An 18915-nucleotide genomic window follows, 5' to 3' on the forward strand; every position below is an offset into this window, starting at 1 on the left:
AGATCCTCTTAACCTCGACGCAGATTTTTTGGGCTGGAAATAAGTCCCGTTGCATTGAATGGGACTAGCTACACCCAAGCCAGCGAGTCGAGTAGGACGATCCGGCCTTAACTTCGTAATTAACCCCAGCGGAGGCTGGTGGCTCTGATTCTGATGGGACCGTGAACCCATTCTGGGTTTCAGTCAGAACCAGCCAGAACACTAAAGGAGATATCCAAAGCGCTGAACCCTATGAGTTCCACACTTTGGATCGCTCCTTTAGAGTTCTGACTTAAACCCAGAATGGATTCACAGCCCCACCGGAATCGGAGCCACCTGCCTCCACTGACTATCTCATTCTTAGCGTCATCGTTCCGACAGTAGAACTAGGCATTCCGGGGGCCGCCCCGCCCTTTCTCCCTGGAGCGACGTCGCTCTTTTCCCTATCTTTGAGGTCGCCACTCTCGCTAAGTCTCTATGTGTAGAAGGCAGAAGCTCCGGCCCGAGGGCGGGGGCAGTTTCCAGGAAGTGACGTTGCACGCAAGGCAGAAGTCACGTGCTCGGCGCCTGTGTGCTTCCTGGCTGGTGGGGGAGGGATTTGGACAAGATGGCCGGATCCACAGGTCTGTGTTGAGATGGGGGGGGGGGTATTTTGGAATGGCTGAGGGGGCTTGTGTCGGGGCGGAGGGAGGGTTCTCCTCCTCAGAGATCTGGGTAGGGAGCCCGAGACTGGCTCGCTCGCTCGCTGTGCGGAGGGAGGCCGCTGTCAGCGCTGCCTGGCTAAGGTTCCGGCCCCCGGGGGTGAGGGTGGGGAGACCGCGGGGTTGGCCCTGGGACCGAAAGTCTTCCTGGCTGCGTTGAAAGAGATATGGGGAGGAAGGGACTCAGCGCGGGGGGTTGGTTGGAGAGGGGGCTCATCTAGGGCAGGAAGTGGGGCGGTCGTTCTGGGATTGATTTGGGGCAGGCTGGTGATATTCAGGGACTTTGGGCCCTTCTTCTGCGGGGTGGGGATCTGGAGGGGTTGGGGTGGGGGGTCACTTGAGCTCAAGAGTCCCTTCGGAGATTCTCCTGCCTTTCCAAATATAAAACTCTTCAATCACCCCCACCCACCCCTCGAAGGCAAAGCCGATCTCTGTAGAATTTAAATGGATTTGTATCTTCACACCTCGAAAGTACACGTATGACCGAGGTGGCCATAGACGTGTTGAACGAACACAAATGATGTGTAATTCAGTCCTAGATATTTTGTCCTAGTGTGTTGCTGATTGCTTCCGTTGTGGTCTCCAGGTCAGTGACTGGATGAAAATAAAATTTATAAATCTCTTAAATGTTTATTTCTAGATAATCCTTCCCAGCTGTGATCTTGTTAACTGACTTCTTACAAAACTGAAGAATGATCTCTCTCTCTCTCTCTCTCTCTTTCATGACTTCCTTGCCTTCTCTACATGTTTCCTCTTTTAATCCCAGCCCCATTCCTTGCCTTTGTACTGCTGGCATGCCAGCAGTATTACTCTCCTAACATTCCTTCTCTTCCTCCACCCCGCCCCATTACTGCCCAATTTTATATCAGGACTGTTCAATACTTTGTTCCTGAAACCCACATTCCATAGAGTAGTAGAGTAAACCTTTCTTAGTCTCTGCATGTACTTCTATATGAAGTGGAAATCTGCTCCACTCTGTACTGTGCTTATGAACAAGGGAGCAACAGTTACTTACAATGAATGAGAAATAAATGAAGTGATTATGTGTTATATATAATGATCTCCGTCTTTCACACATACTGTCTTCCTTTCCAATATTTAATTTGCATTGAACCAAAAAAAGGTAAAAGGATGTGATCTAGTCTTGCCTTGGGAATACAGTATAGAATCATCACACATCAGTTGAATATTTATAAAATATAAAAATATTCTAGTGCTTTGGATGTTGCTATGCTATGATACATTTGATTCTCAAACCCATCAATTATTGCAGTCACCTTCTCCTTGGAGTCTGTGGTTGATCATTGATGGTGGCATAAAATAGATGGATTTTAGTTCACAGTTACTTCTTTTTTCTAACTTGGAATTACTTGATTAGATTTTAAACATTTCTAGTAAGAGGATATCTCTTGCACCTAGATCTTTCACAGCACTGATGGATACTGAAGTTGTTAAATTATTCAAATAATTTTGGCTCTAGTGAGTAACTGTTGCTAGAGTATTCTGTATCTCCCATTACCAATTTTTATTTAAAAACTATTAAAATGACTTTCTTTGTAATTATGAGTGGTTCTGCTTTTTTAAAAAAATAAGCTGTACATTTTATAACCTTGAAACTGTCCATTCAAGGTCCTCAAAAGGCATTTTCATTAACTTTTGTAGTATGTGCATCTATTTTAAGGTAATTAAATATTTTTAAAATCTTGTGTTTATAATTATAGAGAAATCAGCCAAATAAAACTACAGCACAAAAAACTATTAATATATTTAACACACACCGGCATTGACCCTTTTTTAAAATTGCTAGCTGAAATAATTCATACAGTGTTTCTAAAAGCAGGTCTGGCTAGGTGGGTTGATAAGAGTTCAGAGCTAAGGGAGTACACTCTGTCAGTCTAAGATCCTATGTTGAGATTTCAAAGACAAGTAAGTAGGTCCCAAACTGTTCAGTGCCTTTAAAGATCAATAGTACTTCTGTTGGGAAATACTTTTTAAACTGTTAACTGTAGATTGTACTCCTCTGCAAAGGATTCCTCCATCCGTTTAGCTGAACCTTTCTTAATTCATCATTTGTATTGAATAGTATATGAATTCCTCAGTATGCAGTAAGAAAACAAGGGTGTGATAACTGGGTGTGTGGAGTAGGTGTGCCAGCACTGAATTTAATATTAGAACTCACCTTGCCAGCCGTATCTCTTGTGCTTCTGCAACACCGTGTCTCTTGATAACTGATTTTTAAAGTATTGTTATTATGACCTGAATTTTGAAAATGTTACTGTTTTTCATTAGAGATGTCAAATGAATATAGGACTTGTTATTGAACCCCGAGTTTTGAACCTGCATGACCATCATCAGTTATAAGTGCCAAGAGTAAAAATGTATATAACATATGCCCAGATAAATGACTGCCTAGCTGCTTTTGCTGGTCTCATAATGGTGGTGAGTACTGGCTATATTTATTGCTAACTGAATAAACAATAATGCCAAAGTATTTTAAATGGCAACTATCTCCATAATAACTCTAGTGAATTCCAAAGGACAAAGGCCTTTTTTGGGGTGTGTGGGTGGAAACTGGGTGCTATGAAGCATCTAAAAAGTGACTTAAAATCCCACCGTTGACACTCATTGTGTGTCCTTGGGTAAGCCATTCATCTCTGTCTCAGTTCCTGTCTCTAAATAAGATTAATAGGCACGTACGTCTCAGTTTTCCTGATGTTTTGAGGGCAAATACATGACAGTAGTGGAGAAACAATCAGGGTGCTCACCTTCCTTCCTCTCTCTCTCTCTCTCTCTCTCTGTGTGTGTGTATATGAGAGAGATTTTAATGAAAGGAACTTAATATGGTACAAAAGCAATATTATCTCTTTTCTGTGCTTTTATTTATTTTATGTTTTGTAAAAAAGAAATAAGTAGACTCTGTAAGACTGGGGTTAGCCTGCCCCTGATTTAGCAATAGTGCCTTGCCAAAGCTGCCCAGTGACTTTCAGAGGAAGACAGATTTTAGCCTTGGTCTCAGGTTGCAATCATATATGCACCTAGGAATTAGTTGCTGTGAACTCAGTGGGGGGGGGGGATCTGAGTAGACATGTATCGCAGAAGTGGGGAAACCATATTCTGTCTGTGGGGCAGATTGCCCTCGGTACCTCCATGGGCCAGGTGGTATCAGGGGTGGGGCCCTGCATCCTGTTATCATTGGGGTCCTGGCCAAAGGGATGGCTTGAGCTCTTTTGGTCAGTGTTTCTACCATGGACCTAGCTTTGCTCTTGTTTCTCCTTCACACAGGGAAGGAGAAGCAAGAATGAAGCATACTTTGTCAGCACTTGCAGGAACTGCTACATGTGCAGGCCCATTGTGCAGCTGGCTCTACTCCTCCTTTTCCTTTGTTGCATATTGGGGAGACCTGGGGCAGATGAATCATGTTGTGTAGTGCTCCTCACCCTCACTAAGGGAAATCTCTGTTGTACTCTCCAATCATGGTTTGGAAACCTGCTGTATACGATTGGATTGTAAGTCCAGGACTTACCCATTGACTTGCACTGCTCTCCTGCCTTTGAGTACAAACTATAAAATAAGCAGTAAATAATGAGCCGGAATTGTGGGCCATACAAACAGTATTTATTTATTCAAAGCATTTCTATCCTCCTTACAGAAATCAACAATCAGGAAGTCCCTGCCCTCAGGTTCACAATCTAAAAGGATAGGAGACACAGGAAAGGATTGGGATGGGAGGTGGGCAGCATGATGGTGATGCTCGATTCAGTTGCTCAGATGGATGGGAATAAATCAGTTGAGCTCAGGTTTGTACTGCATCTGTTGTCTTTCTAGGCAGTTCTTCTTTTCTTTCTTCCCTTCTGCAGTTTCTCTTCTTTTGAGTTCAAGCTAATCTTCTCCCATCCGCTCAGGGCAGAATGTTTCCTCAGGCACCCTTCTGGTGTCATTTGAGGGGGAAAGGGATCTCCACTGGGATATGGCTGCAGCTCACCAAGTTGCAAGTGCTACTTCTCCTATCCCCTTGGGGCAAGATCAAACAGTAGTGCTGTATTGAATCCATACTTACTATATGTCTGTTTTCTTACTGTGTAAAACTTCTCACAAGAATTGTGATGTGATCCTGCAAGCATTTAAAGTCTCACAAGTAATATTAGCAGTGAAAGCTTATTTTACATAATTGAGCAGGGGGTTGGACTTGATGGCCTTGTAGGTCCCTTCCAACTCTGCTGTTCTATGATTCTATGATCACTTTCCTAGTCAACCTAGCTATTTTTTTTCTTAAATTACTAATGGTAATAGGAATTGAAAATGTTAAATATAACATATTTCAGATGGAAGAGGGAGGTGTTTTTAATGCCTTACTGCTGTCTTGTATATCCCATTTACTACACTTCTGTACCACCCAACAACTGAACTTCTGGACAGTTTACATTTAAAACTGGAAAACACACACAAAATTGAAAACAGAATAAGCCAGTTTTCGAAGTTAGCACCCTGTTTCCTAATTCATATGTGAATTTACAAAGTGCTTTAAAATAAAGTATACAACTCTTGTAATCTTGCAAAACATTGTTTTGAAATAAAGAGCAATGCAAAAATTTATTTTTCCTGTGCTGTAATTGGAAAGGAATGTTTAGAAAAATCATGACCATAGGAGACTTTCATTGCTGATTTCTCTTTACAGATTCTAATTGCCAAAATACAATCAAAAATTTCTTGCAGGAATTGATACCTGTTTATATCAAAACCATGTAGGGATTTGCAAGTGTTAATAACATTTCATGTCAGAATATGTCTTTATGCCCAGGACTTAATGCAAGAACATGTGGATGTTCTATATGGTTTGGGGGCATTAATGTCTTTTTTTAAAAAACAAAAAACAAAACAACTTATTCAGTAATCATAAGCAGGCTTGTATAGCTATCAGAGCTCATACAAAACTAATTCCAAGGCTATTTTTCTAAGCGAACTGTTACTTCTGCAGCAAATGCAAACAACTAATGGGAGTTTGCTTCACACTCTCATTATGTCTCTGCCTTAGGGCAAGGAAAATATCCTTCCTAAGACAACAGTCACAGAGCACAGAAAGTCCATTAACTCAGGGCTGTAATCTTCCATTAGTGCAAACTTATTCTTGATACCTGCAGTACCTATGATGGATGAAAACAGGCATTAACACATAGTTTTTAATTTGATAAATTTTGTGCAGCGTCTAAAAGCTTGCAGATATTGTTGCTGCAAAGTGTGAATTATACAGTTGTAAATATTTGTGTAGTCATGAAATCATTTTGCATCCAGTTTTCATAATGTTTAAAACACATGGATCTAATATTAATGCTAGTAATTGGGGAGGAACACATCGGTCTTCCAAAAATGGTGGTGGTGGGGGGTTTACTCAAAAGAGCCTGTATTCATGTGGGGAGAGGAGAGATCTTGCTTCTATCAGATAATGAAGTAGTTGGCTTTCTATGCTTAAAAATATTTTGTTGTCCCTTTCACAGTAACACTTTATGAAGTGGGTCTAAGCTACTCAGAAATACTATAAATGTCAAATGTTCACCATTTTAGTAACAAAGTAGTTATATTAAAAGACAGCAATCATCTACAGCAATTGTTTCAAACAGTAACAATCCTTTTCAAGCCTTTTTTAATTTCATCTGTAATACATGGCTATATTGTGAGGGATTCTAATTCAAAAACTGTTTCCCGTGGCAACCATTGGGCACTATCCATCTTAGTTGTTAAAATTGCCCTATTATTGTTTCCAAGACTTCTTGAAAGCCTATTTTTCTTCAACAGAGAAATTGCTTACTTGGCTTGTGTGAAGTGGGCTGTTGTTTGTTTGTACACTAATGCTGCTTGTAGCAATGCTCCCTAGAAAGAGTAGGTAGGTAATATTGCAGCCTGATTATAGTGGGGCAAATGCTGGTTTATTTTACTTGTTTTCTTCTAAAGCTGTGTGTACTTGGAAAGTTCTGCTTGAAGCAGAACATTGCGGGGAAACAGTAGCAACTTCCCTACAATTGCAGCAATAGAGAAACTGCTTATGTTCTTCCAGCTACATTCTGCTAAAATAAGGAGTTGTGAGGTTGCACTGCCTGAGTAGACTGCGCTTTTACACCTCAACTTTTACTAGAAATGAAAAATACCTGTAGTAACTTTTGTATGATAGGGCTACCTTCCGCTGAGTTTTAAGCTATCATTCCAAAGAGAGAGAGAATATGTCTCTACATCATTTAGAATCTTGTTTTCCTTTATAGCATGTCCGGTTTCAAAGTATGCTATAGGTCAAATTGGTGTATTTCAGCATAATGGCTGGAAATTTGAATTAAGATCTCCAGTATATTTTAATCTTTATGCATATAAGTCAAGAGTTCTGTCTTCAGCTCTTGCAGATATCATCTGTTAAATTCCCTTGGCACTTCCCTCAATCCTTTCTCCAAAAATAGCCATGCGAGCAAGCTTGTGGTCAAACCAACTTAAGAGCAGGAATTGCATGCTTGCATAATTGTTGACCTACACAAGGAATCAAATGTGTACATATCTGGATTAGTAACTTGACACGGGCACCAGCTTCAACTGCCAGTGCAATCTGTAGATTTGGAGCACTTTTTAAAATGCTTCATTTTATTTGTAAGACAGTGATGTATTATGAACTTCTTTCTCTGCAGATCTTTCGCCAGACCTAGTCCTCTGTGAATGTGTGCTTTCTTGCATACTTACATATTTTAATAGAATGAGAAGTAACTGTACCTCAAGATGCTGGTGTTCTATCCACTGAGGTCTCTCCATCCAAGCTTTGACCATCCAAGCTTTGCTGTTGCAAAACTACTATGTTAGCCTTATTTTTCAATCTGTGCCTTCTAATCTGAACCATTACTTAATTAGAGAATCACAGAGTAATATAACTCCCCTTAAATGCCTACTACTTGAATATTCAAGAGGAGAGTGGATGTAATTTAAATTCGCAAGTGTGCTGTGAATAATAGAAGTTTCATGGGGGCAGTTTGGATAATCATATCTTGGCATAATAAACAAAGATAGGATCAAGCCTTTATCCTGTGCAGACAGTGTTCAGATGATCATATCTTGGCTTAATAAGCCTCTTTCCTGCTCAAGTAGCCCCTTCATAGTGTGATCAACCAAACCAGGAAACTTCTAATTAGCAATTGTTTCTCACACGCAAAACTGGAAACTGGTTACTAGTTGTTGAACAAGCCAGGATATTAAACCAGTTTGAAATTGGTTTAATATCCTGGCTTGTTACAAAACTGATAATCATAATTTCCCGATTTGGACAAAACTATTCCCCAATAACTTGCAGCTACATGCTAACATGTTAACTTTCTCCAAGAGTCACAGAGAAGAATCAAGTAGTGCTTACTGGTCATCCAAACAGGCCAAAACAGTGCTTTCTGGTGTAATGTTTAGGTGGCATTCCCACTCTTATATATTAGAACTTTGATTTTCTGATGCAGAAAATTGATCAGTTGTTAAAATAATGTTAATCTGACTTCCAGATATAAAATCTCAGATTAATGTCTAAATTCCAAATTGGACTAAACCTACATCCAAATAATTTAACACATTTGCTAAGGAATATAAAATTCAGATTGTTATGTTTATAATGGCACCATAAGTGGGGACATGGTTTTGTAACAATACAAATCTAATATGTTATTCGTAGAACATTGTATATTCAGGAATTCTAAGATATGTATTTGTAATGCCTGGGCTGGATGCTAATCATGCCAATGGGTGAAGTGAGACCAGCTCGGATTTTGAACACTGCTATTTACATTGCTTTACTTCTTTCAAATAGTTAAAGTCCCTCGTAATTTTCGCTTGTTGGAAGAACTTGAAGAAGGTCAGAAAGGAGTAGGCGATGGTACAGTAAGCTGGGGCCTCGAAGATGATGAAGACATGACGCTTACAAGGTGGACGGGCATGATTATTGGGCCACCAAGGGTCAGTGCTATAAGTTAAACCGTTTTTGTTCTTTTTCTTTTTAAAGTACTATTAGGTCATGTTCTAGAAGAAAGCAGGTGTTAACATGGCAATTATTCATAGTTGCACCATACTCCTACTTTTAAGTTTTAATTCATTGTGAATAAAGTCCTGTAAGGTTAAATTCTAATATTCATTTTTCTGGTGCCTTGTAGTTAACAGTGGAAGTTCCCCATAGTTAGTCAGGCTTCCTTATAATAGGTAGTATCAGAAAACCAGCATGGAAAGATTTCTCACAGCATGCAGGACAAGATGTGAGCAAAGTATTTATAATATTAAACGTACTGGCCTGTTTATTGGACTTAGACTTGTACTATCAAATCTGTATTGAGGCACAGTGTCTGGTCTATCCACATGCATTTGAAATTCTTGTGTGCAGCTATGGCCCAGTACAAATGCATAGTCTTATTAAGTGCACTCGTAATCTGGTGGTAGTGGACATTTCTTATTAAGCTATAGTTCCAGTTCTGCGAAGAAATGGGACTTGTGCTTTTGGGAATATGACACTTTCAGTTGGATTTTATTATATATTTATAATATGCCACTTCAATGTGTATCTTGGTCACACTGGATCTTCTAGAAGAGAGCACTTTCCTTTTCTTTAATTTTGCTTGCATGCGTGCTCCACAACAGTCGAGAATGACAAGAAACCTGCTGGAGATAGGGATAGGAAGGGAGGCTATCTGTTTATCTTTCTAGTGGGCATAAAGATCTGTTGAGTTCCCCTTCTTCGCCTTGCTGGGCTGCACATTCCCAGCAGTCTAGTAATGTTTGAGGTAAGGCTAGGCAGAGAAGAGGTTGGGACTCCCTTTTTGGCATGTAGGAATAAGAACCAGGGCTAGGAGCTACCATATCCATAAGCCATTCATCTACCTATGCTTTCCCCTCAGACTTTAGCATCCCAGGTGTGAGCCTGGAGGGGTAAGCAGCAACATCTAGAGCCTTTGTCGATACCATGCTCTGCTCCCTAATCATGCATCCAAACGGCAGCCCCTTTTCTTGCTTGATCCCGGATACTGTTGCTCTCTGAAATACTACTTTTTTTTAGCAATTCACGTGACATTGCTAGTATCAGTATAAATACGAATAATCATTACATCCTGGAACTAGGCACAACTTAATGGTTTGCTCTCGGTTTTTGAGCTTCCCCTTGTATACGGCCTGCCTCGTTCAAATATTAGTTTCAACTAATATGCTGTTTTAGCAAATTCAAACAAATAGGCAGGGCCCACAACAGATAATAGCACCATTGGACAGTTGCAATGGTCCAAAGTCTTAGGAGGACCCACCCACTGCCAATCCATAATATTGGCTATAGCCTCTGGGACCTGGACTTTCTCTGCTGGTGTCCACATGACTGCATGTGGAACCACCATTTTTAATTCTCCAGAGCAACACTGCCTTGTAGCTCCAGAGGCATTGTAGGTGTATTAAAATGGTAGATGCCACCAGCAACGCATAACAGCTAGACAGCTTCTTCCCCCCCTCTTTTTTTTTTTTTTTTTGCTGCTGCTGCTTCACCCACCTGCCACCATCAAGGCACTGCTGTTGAGGGGATCCCCAAATGATCCCCAAGCTATGATAAGGGGCTTGTTTGTGTCAATTTCTATAGGAAATTCTTATTCTCTGCCACTTCCACTTGTTGCCTTCTGCTTATTTTTGTTGGGCAGAAATTGTGTGACCTCAAGAAACAGAATCCCAGAGAACCTGAACCCTTCTCCCCTGACCCCCGGTGTAATTACCAGAATTTTCAGTGCATGAGAGTCCTCCTTGAGTAAACTAGGGAGGAAAACATATTCACCTTTGAGGGTGGTGGTGGTCAAGGGGGTAAAATACAAGAAATCATGGGGTCAGCTGTGTGAAGAGGCTTATAGTCTACTATAAAACTCGGGGAAAGCTTATATAAGCTAAGATAAACCTCTGAATGAAAACAGAGAGGAGTTGCTACTAATGTTAGGAATGGTTCCCTTTTTTAGTTTTGAAGGCTAGGCATCCAATTAGTAGCAGAGTTGGAGGCTGTCTCACTGACCTTTTCTACTTGCATTTGGTAGTGCCAGCAGCACACATGCTAAATGATTTAGTTGTTGTATTTGTGTTTATCCCATCATTTTCTTAAAGTCCTTGAATTCTATAAGTAGCGACTGAGATTGGCTAAGGGAAGAAAAATCTAGTTCTCTTTTTTTAAAAACCCACCTGCCAATCTGCTACTTAAATATTTTCACACAGTAGTTAAAGCTGAGGCAAGCCTGTCCTACTCTGCAGAATGGGGATGAAGGGTGTTCAGTTCAGTGCTGTGGAAGGAATAATAAATATTCCTGGAACATAGCAGGAGGCTGAACCCAACTGACTAGGAAGAAGCAGTCTGGATGAGTATAGGAAATGATACATTAAAATGCTGTAGGCAGCTTCTGACTGCTATGAAGGGAAAGGGTACTGTATCTGCAGAATAGGTAAAAAAAGTTTTGTTTTATTTATTTATCTGGATAACTCAGCACAGAAAGGAAGGAGCTCAGAAGAATTAAGAACATTCTACAAGGAATGCTAAAATCTATATAGCTTTTTTCCCTACTGAGGTTTCTGTGTGTTTCAATTTGTGTAAAACATGATTTCCTGCTTTTTTCCTGTCAAGCCTCAAGGCAACTTAAACAACTTCCAATATGACTATAATAAAATGCACAATCAAATTACCATTTGAAATTTCAATCTAAAATAATTAAAAGCATAAATTAAAAGCATAAAAATGCATGGTTAAAACCCAAGAGACTTAAACAGTTTTAAGTTTGAATTTAAAAGATAACGAAGTTAATGATGAGCAAATGTTTCTCAGGTGGGTATTTTATGACTGGGATACCTTGTCACCACCTGCTTAATCTCTGAAGATGGGGATCTCTGAACATGGCCCTCCCCTTTGAAATTGTACGTTGTTCCATGTAATGGAAAAAATATACATTTATGCTCTGTTCCTTTTGATCTACAATACTTAGTATTGCTTTTCCTAAATGGTCAAAGCTCTTCACATACTGTACGTTATCCCAGTGACCCCTATAGTAAACTATTATTGTGCCCATAGTATAGATGTGAGTCCATGACAGAGACATTTTAAATGGCTGAATTGAGAACTGTACCAGGAACATTTGGTTCATGCTCTGAACCATGGATGGCTAATACTTGTGGATGGCTAATGCCTTTTCAGATTTATGACCGAGGAAACTACTAAAGAATATTAATTAAAATAAAACACAATAAAATAGCAATTTACAAACAACAGAAAGCAGTCAACTAAAACAACAATAAAGCTATGTAAATAAGTAGATGATTCCTATACAGTCAACTTTGCCTCAACAGGAAGGTCTACAACAAATGACAGAAAGCAAATAAGGTGTGGATGAGGCTAGGTGGGCTTTCTGAGCAGGGAATTCCATAGCCTTGGCATAGCCATTAAGAATGTTCAGTGGGGGTAGGCATGTTACTTTGTTGCAGCAAAACAAAAAAAGTGTATGCCGTAATAAACATATCCGTTAAGAAAACTTTTTGTGTTCCTACGAAACATGTGAGATGTTGGCAGACACAAAGGAAGGGCTCTCTCATATATTTTAATAAAAGAGCTGATTCATATTGGAAAAGGCAGTCCTTCCAGTAACCTAGACCCAAACTGTTTAGGCCTTTAAAAGTTCTAACCAGCAGTTTGTATTGAGCTTTGAAATAAACTGGAAGCCAGTCATACGTGATTTTGGCTGTGGATGACTGTCTACATCATTTCTTCTGCTTAGTGGCAGCAGATTTTTAGGTGACCCTTACAAATAATATTTACTGCATGGAAAAACAGCATAAAGCTTACCCTTGTTTGAGAGGAAATATAGGGATTTTAATATGGGCTAAAGACTTAAATTTGGTAGGTTCTGAAAGCAAGTGTGATTATCCTTCACTGTGTCAGTATCTACATTCAATCAGCATATTATTAGACATACAGAGAGGTTTCTCCTAAAATGCGTTAATCCTTTCTTTTCCATATTCTGTTGAGGTGTTTTCCTGTCCGTTGCCACCTTCCTTCTATTTTACATTCATATTTTTCTCAGTTTAAAATTGATCCTTTGAATAATAGTGGCATTAAGGAGGAAGGGTTGTGTGTCTGATGTGGGGAAAGGTACATTTGAGCTTTTCTTAAGATTTTATTTTCTAAAAATCTTAAGGCAAATCCTTTCATATAATGGAGCCTTCTCCAATCTAGTGCCTTCCAGATGTTTTGGACTACAGCTTTCATCAGTCCAAGCCAGCATAACCAATTGTCAGGGATGGTGGGAGTTGTAGTGGAATATCTGGAGAGCACCAGGTTTGGGAAGGATGATATATCTAGATGCTTTGCAAGAATGCCTGAAGTAATCCATGGTATGTAGAGATATAACATTTCCAGAAATATTGAAGCCATGGAAAAGAAACATTTTTTTGGGGGGGGGGGGGATGGGGACGAAAGCAAAAAAATTGAAAAATAAGTAATCCTTTTTATTGTTGTACTCTTTACAAATCTAAAATCTCTTTGTTGCTTTAGAACAGCCTTCCCCAACCTGGTGTACTCCACATACTTTGGACTTCAGCTCCCATTAGCCTCAGGCCCATGACCGGTGGTGGAATTCTAAACATCTGGAGGGCACCAGGTTGGGGAAGGCAGCTTTAGGAACATAAAGCAGCCTTTATGTTGCTAAAGTTATTTATGTATAACTTGGTTTGCTAATAAAAATATTATATTTTAAAGTATTTGAAAGTGAAGTGTAAATTGGCAGTTATTGTCTGAACAATACGTTCAAATTTAAAATACCAATCATAATAATTTTATGTGCAAACCAAATTGAAGAGAACATATTTTAGGTTCCTGTTTTATGTATGACAAGCAAACTTCAGCAAGTAGTCCCTGAAACATCTGAGTCATCCTAGAAGTACAAAGAAGCAGGAAGAATTGGAAGCAGAGGAAGAATTGTATATAGCATCTGTTCCTGTTTGTAAGGAAGTTCAGGGAAATTCCTAAACCTGTTCCTATTTGCAGGGTGGAGTTTAGGGTAATCTGATCTGAAGAAAAAGTTATTGAGATTTTATTTAGCTGAAAGAGACTCCCCTTGGGAATGGTAAGCAGTCAACTCTGATTTTAAAACCTTTAAGCAATCTTAGCCTATTATTTGAAGAGTGACATTTTATTCACTTTTATAAATACTTTCCGTTAATGGACATCTTATTTTTTTGTTCATTTTGAAAAGTTGTCTCTAGTGATAGTGTCAATCCCATGCCTACGCCATAGGAATCAGGCTACTGAGAGGGCTAATTCTAGTGGCAGCAGTTAAAAGGTTTCATACTGAGGCAGCGTTACCTAGTGGTGAGGTCTAATTGAGGACTTTATTAAAACTGGCAGTGAGTTCTATACACGCGAATAAACCTCATGCTGTTCTGTTGCATCTGGTGACAGTGGTGGGATAACCTGTAGCGTTTTTTCCTCTCATGTGGGTTTTAGATCAGAACCACATTAATTGATTGCTACAGCATCTAACCAGAGCAAGCCCAGAAACACAGGACTTTGTAGATTGAGACCCAAGCTGAATTTTTGCAGGGGTTGGGGCTTTCTCATGTGTAGTGCAAGAAAATAAAATGCTATGAAATGGTGGTGCCAATCCCTTCTTGCGTCTTTTAGGAACATTGAAGTTTCGTGTTGCTTTACCATTAGAACACCCTTATTTGTTGCAATCCTGCTAGGGGTACTATGCATGCATATACCCAGATGGATGGGGAACCAGGTGTGCAAAGCATTCCTGTGTGTGCGGTTTTCCCCAATTCAACAGGTATGCACAGAGTCCTCTTGAAAATGCTAAAATTATACCAACCAGCTGTTCAGTAGAGAGAGAATGATATAATTCAGGGCATTTCTGCCAAAACAGCGGATTCTCACCCATTTTGAAAGAACTCTGCATGTGATCTCCTGGATCTAGTATTATTTCAATATTACTTATTCTGAATGCATATTATCTTTCAGTAGGATTAATTCTTTTCCCCCCCTGCTCTCTGTTTAATAGACAAATTACGAAAACAGAATATACAGCTTGAAAGTAGAGTGTGGGCCTAAATATCCAGAAGCACCTCCAACAGTTAGATTCGTAACTAAAATTAATATGAATGGAATAAATAATTCCAATGGAATGGTAAGTTGACATGCCAGATGAGCGAACTAGTTTATTTCTGCATACAGCCTCTTAAGGATTCTAATGGGCAGGAAAGGTTCTGTGTGAATCTTCTATTATATGCTATGAACTAATATATAGTCCTATTGTTCGTTGATGATAACTATAGGTAGTGTTCTAAAGCCATCATGAAGATAATGAATGCAACTGATTTTATGTAAAGTGAAATAATTAAGGAATTGGAGGCCTAATTTGAATGTGTTTTTAAATTATATCTTCCAACACTATCAACTTCCTTCATGAGACAACAGTTGTTTGCAGACTCAAAACCATATATAGGTTGCATGTGCATGTCTTTTGTTTCGTGTATGAATTCGAAACAAAAGTCACTTAGGGAATGTGCTGTGTTTTGGATTTCACTTTGGGGACCATAATTTAGGAAACTGAAACATGCTCATCAATTATAGTTTTCTTTGCTGATAATACAAATAACCTGTGCAAACTACTCAATAGCTATGGCCCCTTAGCACCTGTATTTCTGTTGCCACCCAAAAATAAATAAATACAATAATAAGTGTGGCTTCATTATGCACGATCTTTCCCTGGTTGAGGAAAACCCATGTGCAGCAAAGCTAAGTCTCTGACCATAGCAGCAGCTGGAAGAGCGTTCCAGACTGTGCTTCTGCCAGGGATTGGTGCTTCTGCCCACAGAGAGTTTTTTGTTGGCAGTGAGTCATCTGCCCCGCACATAGTAAAGTTCTTCATCCCTGCTATAGAATATCCAATAATTATAAAGATTCGGCTTAAATTATTGTGTGATCTTTCCTCTATTGCGTATCCCAGACTAGTAAAACACAAAGAGCTGGATCCAGGTAAATGTGTGCATAAGAGGGCTCCCAGAGGCTCCCCAAAAAGTCACAGCTGAGGGTCAGAGAGCCCTGCTGACTGACATGGGGTGTGGCACAGGAGATTGGGGAAAGGAAGGAATCCCATAAAATTGGGTGGAGGCAACATCTAAGCATTGGCCTTTTGGTGGGGTGGGTGTGACTTTTGAGGGGATGGGGGATGCCCAGGGTGCAAAGAGTTTTGAAATCTTTCACCTTCCTGAATGTGCACACTTACCTGGATCCTACCCATATTATTTTCTGGAATTATTTTTTCATGGCCTTTAAAGGTGCCTTATTCTTCAGTAATAAAATTGTATCAGCAAGGTATTGAAGAATATATCACTTGAGTTTCATTTTTAAATACCAAGAGCTACAAGTGTCCGTCTGTCCAATCTCTCTTTAACTGTCATAACTAAAAACCTGACTTTATTCAATGGGAGCGATAGATGCTTGTCCTAAACATTTGTACCTATGACAAATTGTAACAGTTAATATTCTCCTTTCTCAAGTACTAGAGTAGCCAGTACTTTAGCACTGCACCATAAAGTTTGCTGCCACAATTATGGAATGGGTTATTCCATATCCCATACTTAAATGTTTGTTTTCGTTCTTTACAGGTGGATGCACGAAGCATACCAGTGTTAGCAAAATGGCAAAATTCTTATAGCATTAAAGTTATACTTCAAGAGCTAAGGCGTCTAATGATGTCCAAAGAAAATATGAAGCTTCCACAACCTCCAGAAGGACAAACTTACAACAATTAATTTTAGCTGAATCCCAAACTTGTCTTAAATAACTTCTACTTATGTTAATGTCTTGATTCAATCTCACAATGCAAACCACCCACACATTAAGTTTCTGCTGGTGTACATGATCTGGACATTTGAAAGAATATATATATGTATATGTATGCCCCATATGTTTTCAGGCACAATCAGAGAAAAAAGGCAGCACAATTTCCCCCTCTTTACCAAGGCACTCATTTTAAGCATAAGCCTGAAGTAGCCTAAAATTGGAGCACCAGTGTTTTGAGACGAAAGCATGACAGGAAGTGTCAGGTTGCTGTGGAATAATGTTTCAAAAAACTTTTTCTCAAGAAGAAAACAAAAAAAACAAATGGCATGCTTTTATCCATCTTGCTTTAGTAAAAGAGCTGCAGATAAAATTGTTTAAGTAGCAGGTACTGCAAATACCATTGCTCAACTTGTTTAATTTTTGCAACGGTGTGGGTGCTGACTGCTAGTAGTGTCACAGAAATACGGTCAGGATTGTTTTGATACTTGTATTTATAAAATGGGGAAATGATTTTCTTTTAAGCGGCTCCTGTGTGTTACATGTAATGGACATTGCAAATATTTGTTTACAGTCTTTGTTCTAATAAACCATGCATTTAAGTTTTAGTGAAACAACAAAAAAGGAAATAGGTGTATGGATATGTGATTGAGAATAAAGTTAGTCTTCAAATGTAAATAAAATGTGGAAAGTATCCTCCAAGGCTGTGCTATTCCTATATTTAGGTTATGTCGGTAGTACCTTGTAAGAGCAGGAAGTCAAATGGTGCTCCTAATCTATTTTTACAAGTTTCCACTTTCTTTGGTTCAATAGTTTAGGCTGCTGGAGCAATTTCAGCAGACCCGTTTCCTTAAGAGACTGGCCACAGGTTAGGCTTTGCATGTATAATCGTTTGTCTTTTTTTAAAAAAAAAAAATCTTGAAAACACAATGGTCCTCTAGCTGAAACTCTTGCTGCTTTCTTGACTGCTCACTGTGTCTTCTATTTTCATACTTTCTTCACCTTTATAGCAGATGTGCTATTTAATACTCTGGTAAGGTGTATGGGGGATACATCTGCTTGCAAGCATTTCAGTGCTGTAATTTTGGGTGGCTTTGAGTTCTGTGCTGATAGGGATTCAAAAGGTCTAGGGGGGCAGTATAAATGGCTACAGCCTGTGGATTGACTTTGCCTAAGAATAATCTCATTTTTAAAAATAAAAATCCAAGATTTGTGTAGACAGATGCATACACAATTACTTTCTTAGCAAATGGAACACTGTTCATCCCCCAGCACTTCACTTTTGAAGGTATACTGTTTTTGAACAGAAAAAGATATGTCTAGCAGTGGAGGATGCTGTCCCATCACCATTTCTGAAGTAAAATGCTACTGCCGGTTTGGTTAGCTTCTGTACTTAGAATAGGGAGGCACTGCTTTGAAACCTCATCTCAGGCAGAAAAATGTCTTGGCTTAGTCCTATGTGAATATCTTCAGTTTTTTGAGTGACTGACTCATTTTTTACTTTAGCCTTCTCCAACCTGGTAGCCTCCAGATGTGTTGGACTGCAACTCCTATAATTCCCAGCCATAGAATGATAGGATCTGCAGTTCAACACATCTGGAGGACACCAGGTTGAGGAGGCTGCTCTACTGAGAACACAACAGTGCTAGCATTCTGTTTGACAGTGGGGTTGTTCACACAACACGTTAACGTACACTCAGTAATTGAGTCTGGGTTGTTTTGACCGTGGGTTGTTCATTGGATCATGGGTTATTGTGTTGTCTGAATGCAGCCAGAATGTAATGTGGCTTGTTAACCACTCTGAGCCACCCAACAACAAACCATAGATTCTCAAGGTAACTAGTTAGAGAAAAGCCACTGCATGGTTAACAAGCCACTCTGGCTGCAGAACAACACACTAACCCACTGTTCAACAAACAACCCACATTTCAAAACCACTTGAGTTAGCGTGTTGTGTGAACAGCTCCAGTATGTGCTGACTACATTGGCTTCCCAGTTCCTGTTCTACCAGCTGTTCTCTGATTATAGATCTCCATGGAAATCTACTTGCATATAATGTTTAGAACAAGCTTCACTTTGAAAGTTTAAAGACAGTCATGCTGTCAGCCCTATGAAAATGGAATAAAATCAGAATGGGGGGTAACCCTTATCTCACTCTCTCTATATATATACCGGGAGGGAAACCAGAGTTAAAAGGCTGCATGGTTTACAATTTAATTCCGATTTCCTGCTCTACAAGAAAAGTTCATGAATGTGACCAAGGCACTCATTTTAAGCATAAGCCTGAAGTAGCCTAAAATTGGGTACATCAATTTTCAGACAATGGAGAGGTATCTTCCGTTAAAAATTACTCAGATTGACCATTTACATTTCCTGCTTGTAAAAATATTAGAAGAGAAC

The 18915-nt window shown here is 39.5% G+C and overlaps 1 protein-coding gene across 1 annotated transcript; it reads left to right on the forward strand.

The window, feature by feature from the left end:
* The first annotated feature begins 502 nt into the window (after positions 1 to 502).
* UBE2V2 (ubiquitin conjugating enzyme E2 V2) lies at positions 503 to 17217 on the forward strand. Its single transcript, XM_063130708.1, has 4 exons — positions 503 to 602; positions 8494 to 8639; positions 14732 to 14857; positions 16341 to 17217. Exons 1-4 carry the CDS (start codon positions 587 to 589, stop codon positions 16485 to 16487), a joined length of 435 nt encoding a protein of 144 aa, XP_062986778.1. The 5' UTR covers positions 503 to 586; the 3' UTR covers positions 16488 to 17217.
* Positions 17218 to 18915: the final 1698 nt, after the last annotated feature.

This window comes from Elgaria multicarinata, chromosome 7, assembly GCF_023053635.1.
Source record: "Elgaria multicarinata webbii isolate HBS135686 ecotype San Diego chromosome 7, rElgMul1.1.pri, whole genome shotgun sequence".
In the NCBI taxonomy this organism is placed as follows: Eukaryota; Metazoa; Chordata; class Lepidosauria; order Squamata; family Anguidae; genus Elgaria; species Elgaria multicarinata.